Source organism: Rhinichthys klamathensis, unplaced genomic scaffold, assembly GCF_029890125.1.
Source record: "Rhinichthys klamathensis goyatoka isolate OS25496 unplaced genomic scaffold, OSU_Roscu_1.1 h1tg000412l_1, whole genome shotgun sequence".
NCBI lineage: Eukaryota > Metazoa > Chordata > Actinopteri > Cypriniformes > Leuciscidae > Rhinichthys > Rhinichthys klamathensis.
The window spans coordinates 3,537,035-3,558,423 of record NW_026606912.1 but is presented as its reverse complement, the minus strand read 5'-3'; the positions used below and the strand labels follow the sequence as shown (position 1 = coordinate 3,558,423).

The following is a 21,389-nucleotide window of genomic DNA, read 5'->3' as shown; positions in this document are numbered from 1 at the left end:
TGCTGTGAAATGCAAATTATGCTAACAGGTGCATTGTGGGTTATGGGGTTAACTACATAATTTGACTCTTTATGTGTTTGCTCTCAATTAAAGTTGGCATGGAATGAAAGTTGCAATGGTATTTACTTCTCTATTGCGACCAGGGCTTGATATTAACACCTGCCAATTACGCTTAATTGGACTCATTCCGCAGATTTTGTGCTCACACCCAAAGTGCGTGCACATAAAGCTACATCTCAGTACTAAATTGAGTTATTTTTAACTGCTTATTGCACTTAAACGGTCAAATACACACACAATAATGTCAAAATGCCGGTCTTGGCGAGTATTCATGTAAAGTTATGTTTTAAGTGAATGTAAACGGTTGAGAAAGAAAACGCATGTGTAACAGTGTAATGGATCCGTGCGTCAGGCCTTAAAGTGACAGCAGCCTAATTTACCTGCTGCCAAATTCTGAGATAATATTAAATATATCTATATGGCAGTTTTTCCCCATGGTATCGATGTCAAAATCGTGGCCAGTGAAAATGCTGAGTGGCTAGTAACTTTGGAAACCACTAGCCACAGTGGCCGGTGAGCAAAAAAGTTTGTCAAGCCTCGATTGTGGCTAAATCATGAAGAACACAGCAAACTGCATCAGTGCTAATATAAACTCCTATTAGGGAGGGCCTTTTTGTGACATTTGGCTTGGTTTTGGTCTAGCGAGTGCTGTGCAAAATTTCCCACTGCATAAGTACATTTACTCAAGGGTAGGCAGAGTTCTATCACGACAGCACAACATACAGTCCCAAAGGGCGCGTTATCTTCAAAAATAACACCTAATGTTCTTAAAGTTTTTTTTTTTTACAATGCAGAAAGTGCTAATATGTAAAACCTACAAGTTGCAAGTTGCTTTACCTGCTCTAGTGTGAATACTGCAATATACTAAAGTACAGATAGCATGTGTTTGAAATGAGCGTTCTCCATGAGCGGCCCTGGCCAGCAGGAACAGATGAAGCAGGACAAGGGGAGGAGTGGCAGATTTTGGCCCAGTGACCCTAACAGCTAGACTGGGCTTGGATTAGATGTCGTAATCTTCTTCCTGTCACTTTACACATTGCTGCACCGATCCGTTCAGGACACTTCGGCCAGCTCACTGTGAGATGGAGTCTTTCCCACGGCACTATAGAGCTTGTCTCCTAAAAAGGACACAGGACTACAGACACAGCTTTTACAGACATGTGGCGGCCCTTCAAGCCTGTGAAGGACACTGTCATAAGGACATGTATTATTAAAACATGTAAAACCTATGGAAGCCTGTTTTCACCTCAGAAAAATAAGAAAGGTAATTGTGAATGTATTGTATTTGCGATCTCACAATTAGTTTGATCACAGTTGTGAATATCTAATATGTATAAATTTGGCTTTTCCCCTTATTTCCTTAAGATTGTGACATTGTATTTTGTAGGTCAAAATCGTATTTTTTACTGACGAGGCAGTAAAAAATACATGAAAACTTCCCCATAGTCCTATGCATTGTGTGTGACTGACTGCAATGGCGCTAAATAACAGAGCTAGATCATGGAGCTGTCTACATTGCAAGTGGTGTGTGACCGAGGTATTGTCTGCAAAAAAAAAAAAAACTACAAACACATGCAAGCAATGCATTCTGGTTAAACTTGAATACATTCCATTAAAAATAGCACTTTAAAATAAGCTATTTTTGTAGTGTAGTACTTTCTTACAACTTGAATTCTGTGCAGAACACTGTGTTTTCTGCATTGCTTCGAACATTGCTCAATCACCACGGCCAGGGCAAACAAATCATATTTACTCCAGTTCTGAATGAGAGTTTACAATCTGAATTGAATTTGAAGAGATAAAAAGACAACACAGCAAAATATTGCAACAAAACACATCTTTCTTGAGTTTTCCTCATGAATGGCATGCAGAAACATACTGTGTAGTTCAGTGTAGTCTGATTCATGAACAAATTACTCTTAAGAACTGTATCTTTTTATTGAATAATTCAAAAGACCAATTTCAATCAGTCTGCGGATTGTTCATTAGTTGGTCAAATTGCGTCTTGTTAAAGATACATTTTGATTGAGTTTTTTTTTATTTTTTATAAATACGATATTTTAATAAAACATCAAAACTTGCAAATACTTTTTTAGTATATTTTCTTTTATATTTTGTATTAAATTTGATTGTTTTTAAGTTACTGAATTTTTTTTTATTAAATAGTTTTTTTCTTCAATTAAACATTAACATTATACACAAATTAAACGGCTTTTTTTTGCATTTTGATCCAATTCTAGAATGAAAAACTGAAAGAAAAAGAGAAAAATTGTGGCTAAATTCATTTATCACGATGAATGGTCAATCCACTTTAAAATTTGGTCCCGTATTGTGGGATACCGTATTATATGATGCAGTATATAGCCTAAGCATATTATATTTGGTCATCAAACAACAGTTTGCTGTCACTGCTGTATCATCACGCTAATGTCTGAATGGAAATGGCAGCCCCCGAAAATGACTGGGTAAAAGAAAGATAAAGAAAGTGATGTTGTAGACATAGGCCATTAACAGAACCCAAGTGAAATGACCTTAAATGAGACAGAGGAGTGGAGTGGCACATCCTATGTCTTCATGGCTCTGTCTCTTTAAGCGGCAAGTGGATCCATTTGATATTTTGGGGCCGTTCGGCCGCCCCCCTCATTCTTCCCAGCGGGACGCCCAGCTTCTGATCATTGCTATCGATCGGTGGGGCCCTGATTGCGGGACTCGCTGACTCGCACAGTGGAGTCCCTCCGATCAATTCAACGATCCCCCTGTTTGGTTCCTACTGTGTATGATGACGATGTTGGCATTCCACATGCAACCGAAAGGGTCTGATCAAATCTGCCGCATTGATTTGGACAGACAGCTCTGTGAGGCCACAGACAAAAGCCCATGAAAGCTTCTCTGGCCCTAAAAGGGACACGTAATGATGTTGACGATTAAAATGATGACCGTGATAATCACAGCGATGTAAATAAAAATGATAATGGAGTTAGTCCTATACAACCTCAAAGTTTTCAATAAGCCTTTGTTGTCATTTGGGTGAACCGCTGTGGGCATTCTTAGAAATTCGTTCTTCTTTTTTCTTCCAGATTGTCTTACATGACATCTTTTTGTTGTTGCACTGTGACAGAGTTCTTTGGCACACATATCTCGGCGAAGGACAAAGCACCCTGCTTATCGAAGATTTTTCTCAATTCTTGCCCTAGTCGGTGCTCTGAAAAGGAACGTCGCTTTGCAGGAGCTTTACCTCTCTGAAAACAAGCTCAACGGCTACCAGGACTCCATGCAACTTGCAGACCTCCTTAAATACAACAACACTCTTAGAGCCTTGGACCTAAGCAACAATACCACGTCTGACTCAGGTACACACATTTTGTTTGAGGCTGTATTTTGCACTTCCAATAGCACGGTTGAAACCCCTTTTTGTGGTTCAACTATACAATTGGTTTCAGCTCTTGTGTAGTCATTTCTCTTTGTTCCACAGGTTTGGAGGAGATTTGTGATGCTTTGAGCTTTCAGAAGACTGGTTTGAGAACGCTGATACTGAGTAACAATCACATCACTCATCGTGGCATGAGCCATCTACAGAATGTTCTGGTGAGATTTTCTCTCGGGCAAGATAATAGAGATATGTGCAATTTTAATCATTACAACAGCACGTCTAGACTTACGAAGTGTGATTAAAAAAAGCAGAGGAAGTAAAAAATAAGTAACACATCTGTAGATTGTGCATCAGTAATTTGCGTTTTCACAAATGCTTTTCACAGTTTTATTTAAAGAAAAAAGGTTCCCCAAGAATACACACTCCCTTGTCATTCCAAACCTGTATGGAACAGAAAAAGAGAAATTTGGAAGAAATCTAAAATCCACTCTTTTCTATTTAAGTAGTATGAATGGGGACTGGAAGATTAAAAAAAGATGCAAAAGCACCATAATAGCATCAAAACATAGTTTTTTGACTTGTGTTTTGTAGTCACTTGAAGCCATACAGTAGCTATTTGTGACTTACAAACTGAAATTATTATTCACTGATAATTTTGTGTAGCGGGTCACTTAGCCAGTGAACCAAATCAGTCGGATTCATTCACACTGGGTTTGTGAACTGGATCAGTTGAATCATTGAAAAGATTCATTCATGAACGATTTTCACTGTTTAATGATTCAATTTCAATCTGTTCCTTACAAAAAAGCTATCATGTGGCTTTGGAAATCTCGACAGGCCTATTCCTGATTTACTTTCATTACATGGAAAAGAGTGGGATGTTCACCTAAAAATTCACCTTTCGTGTTTTTGAGTGGGTCTATATAGAATAAACTGCGGGTTGCACATAATACTAAATACAATGATTTTCACTCGGTACGTTTTTCAGCTATTTATTCATTCCTGTTTTATCCGAGTGTGGCTTTGGTTAAAGATGAAATGTAACACTGCATGTGGCCTCTGCTGGGCTTTGGAGAGGAAGTACCCAAACCGTCAACACGACAGCTACTGGATATATCTTCTTTTTTTGTGTGTGTGGTCTACTATGGCGGAGTTTGACACACAGAGAGAAAAGAGAAGAGAACAAAAGGAAATGGCTTGTCTCATCCTCACTAGAAAGCTCATCTCTAATCCTTAATAATATCTATTCCTCTTCAGCAGCTCTGATTGTCAGAATAAACTGTACCTTTCTGTCATCTGAATGGCGATTTAAATCAAAAGCTACAAATTAAAGGCCTGCTTTCTCTTCTCTCGGCCTTTGGCGTGTTCACAGAGAATTCATTCAGGCCAAAAATAAAGCCTGCTCATTCCATTTTGCCTGTACCAAATGGGAACAGTTTGATTAAATAATAGATATGTGTTTAGAGGGCTTTTTCATGTGGTCTGTCATTAAGAAGGATAAGTAGACATCCATGCGGCCATAATGAATATAATTAGTCCGATGGCTGGTCGTGTCGAATATGACACAGGAAGGGTTGTTATTAACCTTTCTTTCTTTTTTTCCCCTGGGGTTTCTTTAAAGGCAGAAGAAGAGAGAGAGCGAATAAATGGGTTATTTGGGCAGACACAGAACTCTCTGATGTCAGCGGAACATAATTAAATCACAATGTTATCCACATTTTACAGGGGATCCTTGTCTGACCAATTGGAAATCGGATGACTGAAGTTGTCAACCATAGGCTGTTAGAATGACGCTACTTCAGTAAACTTGAAACGTTTATTATGTTAACAATAATTTGCGGTATTTGTAGTAGTTAACTGGACTTTAAATAACTAAATGTTTATTCATTAATTTATTAATGAATACGTTTTTATATAGTTTGCTTTTTTAAACATCCATTTATTTTTCAGCCTCACTTGATTGTTTTTGTATTATTAATTATTATTGTTTCTATTATTGCTTTTGTTCCTTTGATTTTAATAATAGTGCATTTTATATACAGATATATATACAGTGTATATATATATATATATATATTTACACATGTATTTTTTATATTGTTCTCCCAAAAATTAGTTTTCATGTCTTTCTAAACCTGAATGACTTTCTTTTTTCTGCGCAACACAAAATACAACATTTGGAAGAATCTTGATAACCAAACAGTTTTGAAGCCTATTGACTTCCATTGCAATGCAAATAAACCACTGCAACATTTCTCAAAATATCTTCTTTTATCTTTCACAGTTGAATAAAAAGAGTCCGATTTGGAACGACATGAAGGTGGGCAAATGATGACAGAATTTTTGGGTGAACTATCCCGTAAAGTTGTTTGTATTTACGGATAAAGAAATATACCCGATAACATAAAACCAATACTTGACAAAAATTCTTTTGAATTTTTAAGTGTTTTGCATTTGAAATGGCATTTTCTTTATTTTATTTTTTTCTTTCTCTTAATATTTCATTGGGCTTGTTGGTTGTGTCTGTATACATATACTGTATATGTCGATGTGTGGGTGTTTACATGTTGAGTATTGTAACAGTGACGCAAATGAACTGTCAGTTGATCTCTGAGCTTGTTTTTTTTAGCTGTCTGTAGTTTTTCATTTAAAGCAGGAGACTAAGTGAGAATAATGAGTGTAGCGAGCTGGCCTGGTGTATGTTCTGTTACGCAACATGGCTTTTCCCTCATGTGCTCCGCTATCTCCTGCTTTATATGGCTGCTAATCGTGCTTCATAAATGACGCGGCTAATATGCTCTTGAGAGTCAATCTATTGCCACGCCACGGTGTGTGACACTTAAAGCTCTCAAAGTGACACAAATTCACCATCCATAATTGGATTCAAATGCACAGAAAAAAAGGACACTTTTGAATTCTAAAAAGTGATTTAAAAACAAGCTCATCAGTGCATGTTTTCTTAAACATCCTGTTTTGTCTGTTTTTTTTTTTCAGCCCCACTTAAAAACCCTCGAAACATTAAACCTTGGCAAAAACAACCTTGAGAACAGAGGCATTCACACGCTAAAGGAGTCCCTCATGATCAATCGCTCTTTATTGCAACTTGGCCTAGCTGCCACAGGAATAACATGCGAGGGTAGGGTTCGTAATATTGTTTTTCTGAATTTCTACCTCTTTGGCACATCCTCTCTTTATAGATTTCCTTTTTTCTGGAGTTTATTTCTGTTTCACCTTATAACTAAGCCTGCATTTTCTACCCATGGTGCCAGGTGCTGTGACTTTGGCTGAGATCCTTGCAGAAAGTCGACAGATCCAGCGGTTGGACGTACGGCAGAATCAGGTGCTTGCTGGGGGCCTCATGGCTCTCTCATTGGCCTTAAAGATCAACCGTTCACTCATCAGACTGGATCTGGACCAACACATGAAAGAGGAAAAGGTGAGATGTCTAATTATAATTCTGACTATCTCAGTGTGTAGAAAAGTAATTTTGAATACAGATGGTCCTTGGGTCCGAATTGAAAATAACAGAGACTTTTTGAAATTGTAGATTTTAGGACTGGAGTATCATGAAAAAAAAACCTTTTTTTTATAGTGTGTATATATTTTAGGGTTTTATTGGAGACATCTAACTATTAACTAATACCAATTTACATAATAACTATAGATGTTAAATGAATTCAAAAGATTTGTATCTGACAAATTAAAATCTGCCCAGTAAATCCTATAGAAAGATGAAATCATTCATTGGTCCACTGGTCACAAAGTATAGGAACATTGTTGTTTAGGGCTGTAAAAGAGTATTGGCAATTCATTTTGTATACTTTTGTATGATCTATTGATGACCCAAAAACAAAAGACAAACTTAATTTTCTGCACTTTCTTTACCCATCCAAAAAAATTGGCGGCTACCCAGCCCAAGTCTAACGATGAAAATCCATTGACTTTGGGGCATATTGTGGATTTTACAATCACAATTAATACTGTAAAGATGTTTAAGCAAACTCTTCAAAATGTTCTAATTTTTGCCATTGCGTGTTTCTGTATCAGTGAAGTTCAACTGAAAAGACAGAAGTTACCGTCCAAGTTAGGCAAAGATACAAGTTGTTGCTGATCACTTAGAGCTGCTGCTTCACACATCGTTGCAAAAGCCCTGAAAAAAGGATATTGCAACTTAAGAACATGCCAGAACAGAAAAAGTTCACTTGCCATCTGTTTGTCATGATTTTATCTCCTCTATCTTATTTGCATATTAAAGCGTTAATTAAAATCATGAAAGGACAGAATGCTCTCTTTAAAACAGATTCTAAAGCTTGAAACAGAACTTGATTAATTTTTTTATATCAGTCATTTGTTTGGATTCTGATGTTTTTACCTTGTCAATCAGTTACACCTCGAAATATATTTTCATCGATAAACGGCCCGAAAACATGCCATCTGCCTTAAATGTGTATAAATGTGTCATATTTAAGCTCAGCTGAAACAGAGGACAATGTTATTAACATTTCCACCATGATAGATTACAGCAGGGTGGTATTTAACCGATGGAGAATGAGACATTTCACTGTGGCAGTACAAGAAGACACACTGCTGGGATTTGTCTGGGCCACGCACAACGTGGCAGAACGACTGACGATTGTATTAAAAAGCAAATCTTTCCATCAGAAATCAGTGGGTGGTCAGATCAAGTGTTCTGATTCAGTTTCGTAAAATTCCCTGGGACTGAGAAAAGCGAAAATTTCATTCTTCAAAAGAAAAGTGTGCGTGTGTGTGCGTGTGTGTGTGTGTGTGTGTGTGGCACAATTTTACATGCGCATATTTAAAGAGAGGAAGGTGGTAGGGAGGGAATGTAGGTCCTTGGGTCTTTGTTTACAAAATCTGATTTGGCGTGTCTGTTGAAGCTCAAATCCATTTGATCATTGGCCTATATGGTGTTAATTTTTGATTATTTGCTGATCTAAAATATTTATTGTGGGAGTCTTAGGAAATTCAGAAAGTTGGGACCATCTCTTTATCAAGGTGCTTATAGTTATTTATCTTAAGGTCATACTTTGCACATTCATGAACTTTGTTAGAAGTAACAAGATTTCTCATCAAATTATTACAAGACCTGATCTGTATATGCTTATTATATGCCAACAATGATCTATTTATGTCCATAAGAAATTTTAAGAAGAAAAAAAATTCTTACAAAATACGTTCTTGTCTTAAAGCTACAGTTTACTCAAAAATGTCAATTTTGCCTTATGGAACACAAAATAAGATTATCTTGAAGAACTGTTTGTACAATGAAATTTTGTATATACCGGTACAATGAAAGTCAATATGGTCCAGAACAACATTGGACCCCACTGAATTTCATTTATTTTGGGGTAAACTGTCTCTTTAAGACAATGATGTACAACAATGGCATCTTATTATTTTCTTTTCTGTTTGCCTAAAGTCACTGTTGTTGTGCATGGCAGAGTCAGGTTGCTGTGATGTCTCTCATTAAGGATCATTAGAGATGCAGGTAGGGCTGTAGAGGGGCAGGTGGTCTTGTGGGACAGACTCCAAGTGGAACTAAGAGTTGGTTAGTGTTTGTGGTCGGTCATGGTGTCTGACTCTATGATGGCTGGAGTTGAGTGAGTGAGCAGACAGAGAGCAGGTCCTGCTCATGGGACCTCTGATGAGCTGCTTATGATGAGCTTCACACACACACACACACACACACACATGTTGTGTTTTCATGTTTTATGGGGACTTTCCATAGACATAATGATTTTTATACTGTACAGACTGTATATTCTATTCCCTTACACTAACCCTATCCCTAAACCTACCCATCACAGGAAACATTCTGCATTTTTACATTTTCAAACAACATCACTTAGTATGATTTATAAGCTGATTTCCTCATGGGGACCAAAAAATGTCCCCACACGAACAAGGATTTCGGATATTGCCATCCTTGTGGGGACATTTTGTCCCCATAACGTAGGGTTTGCCAGGCCACACATACACACACACACACACACACACATGGCATTGCAGCTCAGTTTTTGAACTTTTGTGAATACAGTAGCCTATTTACAACCTTTGGCCCTAAATTGCTGTTTTCCGTTTTTTTCTTTTTCTTTTAAAGTTTTCCACAAAGTAAAGCCTGACACTCTTAAAATGATAGTTATTTTCTATTTCAATTATAAAACGTTTAGTTCCAGTCCTTGATTCTGATTGGTCAATAGTTGTGTTTTATTCACGATAAAATACGGCTATGACCGTTTCACCCAACGGTTCTGTGTATCACTGCACAACACGCTTAGCAACTACTCTTAGCCATGTAAACATATGTTTGTTCTCAATTAATATTGTTCATTGAAGCTTACTGTATTATGTAGAAGACTATTGTGAGACCACTCATGTGGTCGAATGCGTTCAAACAGCCACAAAAAGACCGCCTACTCTCCACCTACTGACCTAATGCGTAAACATTTTGGGAAGCGCGCTAGCCAGACTGGATTTAAACTTTGTCGGCTGAAGACCCAGGTTTGGTTTGAAGACAAAAAACATACCAAGCACAATGTACTCTCGCCATTCTTAACACGGTCTCACAGCATTCGGCGGGGTCTTGCGGCTGTCAGAGCAGAAACGAAAGCTGCTGCTCTCCGTATGTTTTTCTGTTGTCTCCGGCCGCGGTCACAGTGTAAAAGCTTATTTTGTCCAATAGAAGACCTGAAAAAACAACAACATGCGTTTACCTGCCCATAGACACTCCCCTCGGAGAAATCTGGACAGAAGTGGTTGAAAGTGGACAAAGGAGACGGATTAAAACACCAGTTGTAAAAGGGAATGTGTCTCCCTCGTCTACTTGTGATCCAATTGACAAAAACACATCTACCAGGTGTAAACAGGGCCTAAGAGTCACCGGACAGCAAACAAATGCTTGTCTCATCATTGTTTTCTTCTGCTCCTATGTCTTTTTTTGGATAACACTCAAAGCCTCTATGCGTTGGTGCTATCTCTGCTCCACAGCTTCATATTTATTTCTGCTTTTACCTCTCCATTGCCTTCCAGATTCAGTGCCATCAAAAAAAAAAAAAAAACATTTAAAGTTATTTGTGGCCTGAACTTTAATTAGAGAATTTGAGTTTGTGAGTATTGTAACATGTTCCATATTTTAGTGATACTTTCACAGTACCTTGGCTTCTCCCATCAACTTCACATGTTTGTAGGGCATGAAAATAACAGCCATATATAGCAAAGCAGTCAAGTGTCATATGTTTATCAAAGCTAAACCAAATCACACTCTCACATCTCTCTGTTTCTTTGCATCTGCTCTCACTGCCATGGAAAAAAATAGCACTTGTTGTCACCAATATCTTGTTGTAGAAGTCAGTCTGCTTAGAAACTAGACTCTATGTACTCACTAGACACTGTATAACTTGATGTGAACAAAAATGAGGTTATGAAGCATACAGTATGTTGCACTATTGTGTGAACTTTGTCGTAATTTATGTAACATCTAATCTTTAGCGGTCTTTAATAATGGTTTTTGAGTAATTTGTCAGATGTATGACATACTAAACAGACTATCTGCTTCCCTCACACACTTGTTTTCATTTGTGTTAAATTAAATACGGCATATAATTGATGTAGCATTCAAAGTGACCTTTCTACTGTCCTTAATTATTGCTGTCCATGATCCCGTCCGCTGTTAAAACTTGTTCAGAATTTGCAGATAAACTTTTACCCTTTCGCCATCCAAACTTTGAGGTGAAATCATCTTCGCGGTTTCGAAATAAACCTTCTGTCTCTTTGCATTCACAATCCACACGCAGTCTTGCTCATTTCCTGATGTAGTTTTGGGGGCAAAACAGGCATATTTGCCAGCTGTGTAATTTACTGTGGCACTCATTTGCATATTAAAGCATTAATTAGCTCCTCTGAGCGAGAGAGAGGGAATAGTGTAATCATTGGACGTGTAGTCGCGGGGGACGAGTCTGTGTTTGGGTCTGGGGGGAGGCCGAGAGGAGAGCGCGGGAGTCTCTGGGTGCTTGTGTTGACCATGCGGCGCGTGCTTGTCGGCTTTGTGTTTTTTTCCCCTCTCTTCCCCGCCGGAGGGTGGATGAGGAGGTTGCGCTGCTCAGTTTTCCAGCTTTTTCCAGACCCTTTGAAGTGTCACACATGATCTGTCTCCGTGTCATTTTAATGGCTTTACTCTCCCCCGTCACTGCAGTCAGAGGTGCGACCAACAGTTTCACAGGAAGTAGAGGTTGTTGTTGTTGTTTTTTTTCATCTTCTTTTCCATTTGAGGGTGAAAAAGGGGGGGGGGGGGGGGGTGTTTGGGGGGTTGAGGATTGTGGTTAGAGCATTATGAAAAACAAACTGACGAGATGCAAAGGCCTTTTTTGAGGTTGCGGTGGCAGAGTTTGTGGCGGCGGTACAAAATGGACACAAATCATGTGACGATATCAAATCATATGAAGTGACTTGGAACATAACACTTAATCTTATTAGTAATATTTCAATGAGTGAATATTCTAACTTTTGGACTTTTGGTCTGCAAACAGACACACACAGGGCTCAACAGTAAGTTGACAGAAAAGTCACTGAAAATTTTACATTGCAATCACTGCATTGTGATTGTCTTTAAAGTGTCAGTAAGAATGTTTTGAAAACTACAAAAGTAATCATATTCCATTGTGTTTCAGCAAAGGTGTGTTTATAAAGGAATAACATTTTGTAAAATAATAATAAATATATAAATAAAAAATATACACTAACATTGAGGTTGGTAATATTTTTAAATGTTCTGGAAAAGACTCACCAAGGCTGTTTATATATATATATATATATATATATATATATATATATATATATGATCAAAAATACAATAAAACTGTAATATTATAAAATATTATAATGCAACTTAAAATAACAGTTTAAATTGATTCATTTCTATTATTTATATCTGGAATGGCAAATTTTCAGCATCATTACTCCAGTCTTCAGTGTCACATGATCCTTCAGAAATCATTCCAATATGCTGATTTTGTGCTCAAGAAACATTTATTATTATCAATGTTGAAACCAATTTGTGCTGATTAATATATTTTTTTTTTTTTGCAAACGATATTTTTTTAATGCTGTGATGACTAGAAAGTCAAGTAAGAAAATAAACATAAGACAAAATATGTTTTTTGAAATATAAAACGTTTGTAACATTATGCATATCTTTACTGTTACTACAAAAAATAAAAATACACAGGTAAAAATAAACATTATTTTGTAGTGGTTCCAGTGAAAATTATGGCAGTAAATATCAGAACTACTGGCTTGACTGTCAAAACATCTTTATTGTTGAGCCTTGGCATAAATAATACAAATTATGTCATCAATTATTCACCTTTATGTTGATTCAAACTAGGGGTCGACCGATATGTGATTTTCAGGGCCGATGCCGATATCGATTATTACAGATCAAATAGACCGATAACCCATATTTTGAACCGATATATGTCTGGTGTAAAAATGTAAATTAATGTCAAAATTAAGAATAACAAAGGGTTTTGACAAATACTTTCTTTAAATGATTTTAAACATCTTTGAATCTGAGAACTGTTATTAATATTAATAATTATAATAACTTAAAAAGTGCAGGGAGCACCCAGCAGCATTCTGTAAACATTTTGTAAAACTTAAAGACTCTATTTTAATGTTTAAATTAAATTTTAGTAATCAAAAAGCATTTCTAATTACTTAAACTTATTCAATTTATTTACAGTTTAACAAAAATTACATTTGTAGGGCCCTATGAAAAAACCAAACTTTTATTTTGATGGGTTGCCGTGGAGATCTTTGAGTTTCTGTGTGTTTATGATATGATATGATATGATATGATATGACGATAACTTTTCTCAGTTGAAGCATTAAAAAGCTCATGAAGTGACTAAGCGACTCTGGAGGTGTTTATGCAATCATGTCCTCATATAATGATGCGGCTGAGTGTGAAACAGCGTAAGCGTCACGCGTGCTCCAGTGAGTGTGTGTGGTAAATGAAATCACGCGTCTGCGCCATTCATTTAGAGACACGCAGGATTCACATTTAAATAGCCTTTTTGCGGTTTGAAATTCGATTTGATTTGTACTGACCTGCTTTTATTAATTCATCAAGAAGTTGACACATTCCGTGATATTCCGCTTTATACAGTAAATTCCGTTTTTATGACTGGATTTCCTCTGTTTTCTGCATCGCGGAAATCACAGGGCTCTATTATATTGAGGTATTTTGCAACTTCAGTGTAGTAATGTATTGCTTCTTCAGCAAAGTCTGCTGCTGCCTTAAGAGACAACTGATGATCAGTGAAGCAGCTCCAGTCAGCAAGTGCTTTCGGTATGAGAGTGCAAAACTTTCAGTGCCTTCAGCTTTCCGCGTTGATCAGCCGGACTCTGACTGCCAACAATTAATCAGATGGGTCATGGGTGGGAACATTAGTCTAGTCTACAGAGTGGTGAGTTCGACAGATGTGGATGTGTTAGAGACAAATATTGCGCATTTCAAAATAAAATTATTTTATCGGCAAATCGGTTTTGAAAATGGCCGATACCGATAACCATAAAAATGCTTAATATCGGGGCGATAATCCAACCCGATCTCACGACCAATTCGTCCGAATTTGACGAGTGATTAAAAGATGGCTAATTCGTAACAATTTGTACGACCTCACTCGTACGAATTAGTAAGATTTTTGCTAAATCGTACATATTTGACGAGTTGCCCAATTCGTATGAATTCGTACGAATGACCTACCCCTGACCCCGCCCCTAAACCTACCCATCACGTGGGTTTAGACAAATCGTACAAATTCGTACGAGTGAGGTCGTACGAATTGTTACGAATTAGCCATCTTTTAATCACTCGTCAAATTCGGACGAATTGGTCGTGAGATAGCGTTGGATAATCGGTCGACCCCTATTTCAAACCCATAAGTCTTTCCTCAAAGAGATAACGTATCACCATATCTGAACCGAATACAAATTCTTTACAGCTCTGTCGGAGAGGAAAACATTAATTTTAGGGTGAACTATCCGTTTGAATCGCTATACTAATGTATAAGGTCACCACTGTACGTGTCCATATAGACAGGTGGGGTAAACGTACAGTAGAGTTTGAGAAGCCCTTGCTTCAGTGGTTCTTTGTTGAGCTGTCTCAGAAGCCTTTGCCTGGAACACATTGGCTCATATTTTGATGGGACTGGATGCTATCTTTTCCCTCTACTCCACTAGAAATGGCCCATTGGATGAGTTGGTCCATCAGAATTTCAGAATCTCCCTCTGGGCATGTCCACCAACTCCATGCTCAAGCGCCCTGTGTCACCAGTCACCCACATTGAAGGCTCATCTGAATATCATGAAACCCGTGAGTCACTGCCTTTATCAGAAGGGCTTTGGCCTGGAGAATATTCTTTTCCCTTTCAAATAAACAGTACAGCAGTGCCATGGCCTGCATATGAATATGGATGATCTATTAGTTCTTTGTTGGTGTGCAGCACTCCGCTCTTTCTATTTTCTGTTTACAGCTTCAACGGTTGAGTGTTGTAACCAATCACAGACTTTTTTGTTTTGCACATGAATGAAGCTTTTAAACTTTTGACAACCAGTCCTAAATCATGAGAGATTAAAGGTTAACAAGGTAAGGTTAACAGTTTTGTTTTTCACGCTGCCCTCATGGCCAATGTGTCTTATTGTCTTGTAGTGATGTGTTGTATAAAGTCAAGTGGTCTGGCTGATATTGCCATTTAAACAACAGTATAATAATAAACATTCATTTAATATTGAGCAACTTATTACAATATTGAGTAACTAACTTATGCACTTTGTCTATTTTTGCTCCGCAAATGAAAATAGTATCAATCGAGTCCCAGCGAAACACAGCAACACACAGCACTGGCATTTAGTGAATGGATCAGTGTTTTTTAACAAATCATTTGAATGAACGGTTCATGACTCACCGACCAGCCTTTTTAAGTCTACAAGCAAAACACATTTGTATTGTTTAGGTCATGAATGAATCGGTGTTTTAGAACGAATCATTTGAATGAATGGTTTTAATAACTCTCCAAAGCACGACCAGCCGTTGCATGTCTACAGCCAAGACATATTAATGGTGTTTAATTCATAAATGAATCAGTCTTTTTCAATGAATCATGACTCACCTAAGCCAGAACAATCTCAGATATGTCTCTAAGTAACACATAAAAGTGTTTCATTCCGGAATGCATCTGTGTTGTAAATCAGTTGAGTAATTGATTCAATTACTCATCTAAGGATGATAAACTGTTTCTCGTATCAGTGTTTTTTTTTGTTCCTAAACCGATCAATGTTTTGAATGAATTGGTGGATGATTCACTCATAGGGTACTTTTACACGACAACGATATGCTTAAAAAGGAGAAGTTTTTCCTTTCAGTTTTCCGCGTACAGACGACACCATTGTCAAAAAGATCACCATTCACATGGATCCGCGAAAACAACTAAAAACGCTGTATTCTGCTGTCAGGCCATTAGATGGCGATGAAACACTAGACTGAACACATAATACGCATGTGCATGACATCATCGTCTTCAGAGATTCGCGTTTTTGGCGTTTTTGTTGTGTTTGTTTTGTTTTGTTTGTGAAAATGGTGTTGTGTTAACAGCCTCATGTGGACGCTTGTTGCCACCTACAGTTGTAACGATGTAACTTGCATCACTGAATAATACCCATTACTCACCAATGTACAACCTAACAACAAAGCATTTTAATGGCAATTGTGATTTTCAAAAATAATAATAATGATTACAGTCTCAAGAAAAATAATCAGTTTTGTTATAACTGTACTGTGCAGCCCTAGCTCTGCATACTAGTGTAAACGTCTTGTAGTGCCCTCCTTCTCACTCTATCTTACCCTCTCTGGCTAATCATCAGAGGTGAAGATGACCTATAAACACTGATAAACAATCAATATTTTTTTTCTTTAATATGCATTTAACACACCTCTAATGCTTCCAGTAAAGCTCAATTTGTATATGGATATTTAATTGGTTTATACAGGTGAACTCAGGGCGTGTCACAAAAAAACACTCATCACAAATCAAGTTTTCTGGCTAATGTCTTTATATACATTATATATCTCCATGTGGTGGGACATTTGTGTCAATGACAAGCCACCATGACTGACAGCAGGATTACAACAGGATTATGGTCGACCAATTTATCATGCTGTGCTCAAAACAATATAATATAATATAATGAAATGAATTTCTTTAATTATTATTAAATTCAATTTAATTCAATTAGTGTATGTATGTATGTTGTTTTTTCATGCAGTTACAATGAAAAAACTGAGTCAAAAAACGAAAAAATATGTCTGTCTATCTATCTATCTATCTATCTATCTATCTATCTATCTATCTATCTATCTATCTATCTATCTATCTATCTATCTATCTATCTATCTATCTATCTATCTATCTATCTATCTATCTATCTATCTATCTATCGTAGACCACAGGAGCCCTCTGTTTGTCCTCTTGTCCCTGTGACTGGAGTGACGGGGCAGTAGTCAGTGTGTTTGGCCACTAAAATCAGGGGGAGGGGTGGGATGAGGTGGGCAGGGCACTGCCTGTCCCCGTCCTCATCTCTGTCACACCGGCATGGGCTGCCTGGGCTCCATGGAGGGGAGATAATTGGATTTGTTGTCACCTCCAGTTGCTGCCAGGAGCGGGCGTCTGCTCCGGTTAGCGATGAAGACATCATCGTGACAGGGACCCTGGGAGAGGATCAGCTGGTGTGGTGGGCACCACTATCGATGCTCTAGAACTGCCATGTCCAAGCGGGCAGGCGTTGGCCAGCTGTTTCCCTGCCCGTGACTTCAGGCCAGGCCAAAGAACGAGCTCCAGATCCAGGGGAGGGGGGATGGGGGGAGAAAGGAGAAGTTGACCTCTGGCCGGATAGCGCTATAGATGTTAAGGTTTGAGTTGTGCCATGTTCCCCTGCGGTTCCTGCGTAAGGGTTTTAGGCCCAGGCCAGGGAATCATGCCACAGCAGACAAGCGTGGCGGACAACCAGGGATGGCACCTGCTTGGCGTGAGTGTGAGGTAATGATGGGCTCACAGGTGAACGGCCCCAGAGGTAATCAGTAATTAACTCGCAACTACTCCATCACCACAGCTTTGGGTCTGAACCGAGTACCCCTGCCATGTCCTACAGACATTAATGCCCTCCAAACACTCCTTGCACATGCTCCGACGACATCAGGTTGTTTATTTTTTGTATATGCTATCAGTTGTTTGAATATGTTTAGCTTTTTTTGTTTTATTGGGAGTCTATTTGCAAGACTCTAAGGAAAGAGTGTCAGCAAGGGCTTCTGGTTTTATTTTTAAAGCTTCAGTCTTGGAGGAAAAAAAACCTTTTCCACCTGTGTAAGAACTTTTTTGAAGGGACTTTTGAAAGATCGTCTCTGTTCTGACTTCAGTGAGGAGCTGTTCAGTGGCTACAGTGGAACGGCAAGGTGAATTCGATTTATACCTGGAAGTCCTGCCACTGTCTGACTGACCTCCAGTCAGCAATCCATGCATGCTGTTTTCCATTTTCCTGTTGAACCAGTGCAAGCCTATACATATCCATTCAGTAAGCGCACAGTTAGCTGTCATTTAAACACTGGCAGATGGAGATGGCACAATAGTGCCCTTAGAAGTCCTCACAGTGTATTTGGCCATATTAAGTCAATTCAAAATAAAGGGAGTGTATGTGTTTAGTCCATATGGCACTGCAGACAATGACATATTGCACACAAAGTTGTCAATTTAAATTATGACTGTAGACTTATGTTCAAATATATATATTATTATAATTTATAATATTATTATTATATACTGTATAATACTAACGACATTTAATAATTTTCAAGTAATATATAGGCCTAATATTTGTTAAGTTTGGGGTCAGTAAATTTTTTTAAAGAAATGTATATTTTTATTCAGCAAGGAATCATTAAATTGATCAAAAGTGACAGTAACAACTTTTATTTATTTATTTTTTTTAAGTTGCAATGTGTGATATTTCTGAGGATCTATTGACAGAAATGCAATATAAGATCCATAACTATGTGTTCAGCGGTGTATAAAGACCTTACTCAATGAACCGTTATGTTTTTATTACCTTAGAATGAGACATTTATATCTACATAACCGCGGGCACCCCCTTCTATGAAGGTCGACATATTGTGACGTCATGTTTCTATCGCAGCCGACAGCGAACAAACAGCGCTACAGACCGCGTTTCGTCACTACCTTGAAAGAGAAGCAGCAGAAAGCTAGAAGCTAGCCATAGACACTGCGAGTAGTGACTTTTCCCTTGTCAGTGGTGTAAAATATGTAGTTGGATTGTCTCATGTAACTTAGTTCTTCTCCCTCGCTGTGTTATGGCTTTGACAATCAGCTGATTAGTACTATTGACCGTTAAACAGTAACGTTACAGGAGTCACCAACCCGTCGATCGCGGTCGACAAGTCGATCTTAGAAGCATTTTAAGTCGATCGCGAAGAGTTTTCAAAACCAGAGAAAAAAAACAATATTTGTATTCATTATTATTTATTAATTTGTGTGTAGTAAATGGTGTCTAGGCGATGTGGAGGCCTTTGTGGTGGCACCTTTGCGCTCATGCGGACGTGCCGAGTATAAACAATGCTTTACGCTTTAACCAGCTCAGCCACAGCCCTACAGCATAACAGCTCATATCAGCCAGCTAAACTTTTACTACCCTGTTAGAAAAAATATGTAGTTGAATGGTTTCATGTGGTTCTTCTCCCTCGCTGTATTATGGGTTTGCTATGTGGGGAGGAATGTGCTGGTTACGTTCGTGAGACAATCAGCTGATGATTACTATTATTATATTATATATTAAGACCCTTAATCCTCGCCTGACTATGGCTTTGTAAACTTTATCCATGATGTGGTTTATAATGGACTGTGGTACAGAAACAGTGACAATGTTACACACTCTTGGCTTACTCTGGCTATTCTCTGCTGTCTCAGACGCCGATATGTTTGTCCCGTTTTAGCCACCGTAGCTTCTTCGAAAGGGAGGGGTGAGCAGTGGGCTGAGCCATTAGTGCAACTCGCAACCGAACCACTAGATGACGCTAAAAAATACACACTGCACCTTTAAAATATGTTCTTTTGAACTTTCTTTTCATCAAAGAATCCTGAATCACAACTTCCACAAAAAATATTAATGAAGATAGTTAAAAATGTTTCTTGACCAGAAAATCAACATAATGTATTAGAATGATTTCTGAAGGGTCATGTGACACTGACTGAAGACTGGAGTAATGAGGCTGAAAATTCAGCTTTGCCCTTAAAGGAATAAATTACATATTAAAATAGTATACAGTTATTTTAAATTGTATTTTTCATTAAATAAATGCTCCATTGGTATTTGTGCAATTGTCATATGTACTTTTATATGTAAGAAATATATATAAGCATAATTCATATTTGTATATAATACTAATAATACAATAAAATACATAATAGTTTCATATTTGATATATTAAATCAATATATATAAGCACAATTCATATTTATATATAATACTAATAATACAATAAAATACATAATAGTTTCATATTTGATATATTAAATCAATGCATGTATTATATGCATATAAGCATGTACTCATTACTTTTTTTATATTAAACGAAATATAAAGTGAGCACTGTGTAGGGACCCTGCAAAGGTAGCTAGTGTTTGTGAGGTTGTGTCAGTAGCACAGGGGTTCTGTCTGTGATGTGCGCTCCGATTCTGTTTTTGGAGCGCGATGGCATCCGTAATTGGGGGAAATGCGGATTCGGTGGGCCTAGACATTCCCGTCCCCCAGGGATCAATTACAGAAAGACTCATTCAGCTCGGTCTATTCAAATGAACACCTGAAGAGCGGGGACAGTGTGCTGTTTTGAAACTAGAGGTATTACGAGATAAACACTGTCCCAGTAAAGACCTCATCAGCAGCAATTTGTATGCATTTACGCAGACAGTCAGGGTTTCGTCTCTTACCGCTGTTGTCTTACCTTCTTCCTCATGCTTTTAATCACATCTGTACAAAAAAATAATAAAAATAATAACCTTCCACTTGGAGTGTACACACACAGGCGGGTAAAAGTGACTTTTTCTTTGACACATCCACATTAAGCAACAGCCAGTCTAAAAGCACGCTTAGCAACCGTCTTACTAACAAAAACTTGAGCGCTTTCTAATAAGGATGATCTGAAGTATCAAGTGTTATTAATAACCCTTCAGGCACATATTTTAAATACATTTGTTCCTGTGATTCACTCCGTCTCTCTCTCTCTCTCAAGGTTTTGGGCATTTGTACAGTGTGAAGAGCTAGCAGTGTTTAAGTCCTTCAGACCTTGCGAAAGTAATGAATGCCAGAATGTTTCTAATCACTGAATCATTCATGCTGTATAATTTGCTGTAAATAGCCAAGGTGCACCCTTGATTTACAGCTTGCTCAAAGATCCTTGACACCACTTAGCAACTGAAAAACACTCCATATATACATTTGAGGCTTAGTTTAGCGCTTTGAAAGGAATTTGAGCTGTAGCTTTTCATAACATCTCATCTTAACCGGTCACCCAGACCCTAAATTGATGCACAATGATCCTGAAAAGTTCGTCTTTGATATCAAGAGTCACCTCGCGGTAAATAAAAACAAATCTCCTGGAGGTTTGGAGAAGTGGCTTCTCGGAAAAGGTTTCCGGTCCACGTTCTGTCACTGCGTTAACGGTTCCACCTGTGGTGACCTTGTCCCGCCGTCTCTCTGCTCTCGACAGAGAGCGTGAGATGGATTACTGTGACCGCTCGGCTACCTTACAGATGGCGCAGTACCGTCACCGGCACCTAATCTTCATAGCGTGCATCGAAATGACTCATTAAAATCA

The 21,389-nt window shown here is 38.0% G+C and overlaps 1 protein-coding gene across 1 annotated transcript; it reads left to right on the top strand.

The window, feature by feature from the left end:
- Positions 1 to 1,560: 1,560 nt before the first annotated feature.
- si:dkey-288a3.2 (protein phosphatase 1 regulatory subunit 37) lies at positions 1,561 to 8,931 on the top strand. The gene is made up of 6 exons (XM_056234994.1): positions 1,561 to 1,597; positions 3,255 to 3,410; positions 3,533 to 3,645; positions 6,425 to 6,566; positions 6,700 to 6,866; positions 8,893 to 8,931. Exons 1-6 carry the CDS (start codon positions 1,561 to 1,563, stop codon positions 8,929 to 8,931), a joined length of 654 nt encoding a protein of 217 aa, XP_056090969.1.
- Positions 8,932 to 21,389: the final 12,458 nt, after the last annotated feature.

Excerpts from the sequence above, each read along its gene's own strand:
- si:dkey-288a3.2 (XM_056234994.1), top strand. The coding sequence starts at position 1,561 with ATGGAGCTGTCTACATTGCAAGTGGTGTGTGACCGAG. Across the intron at positions 3,411-3,532 it reads CAATACCACGTCTGACTCAG|GTTTGGAGGAGATTTGTGAT; the intron begins GTACACACATTT and ends TTTGTTCCACAG. Across the intron at positions 3,646-6,424 it reads GCCATCTACAGAATGTTCTG|CCCCACTTAAAAACCCTCGA; the intron begins GTGAGATTTTCT and ends TTTTTTTTTCAG.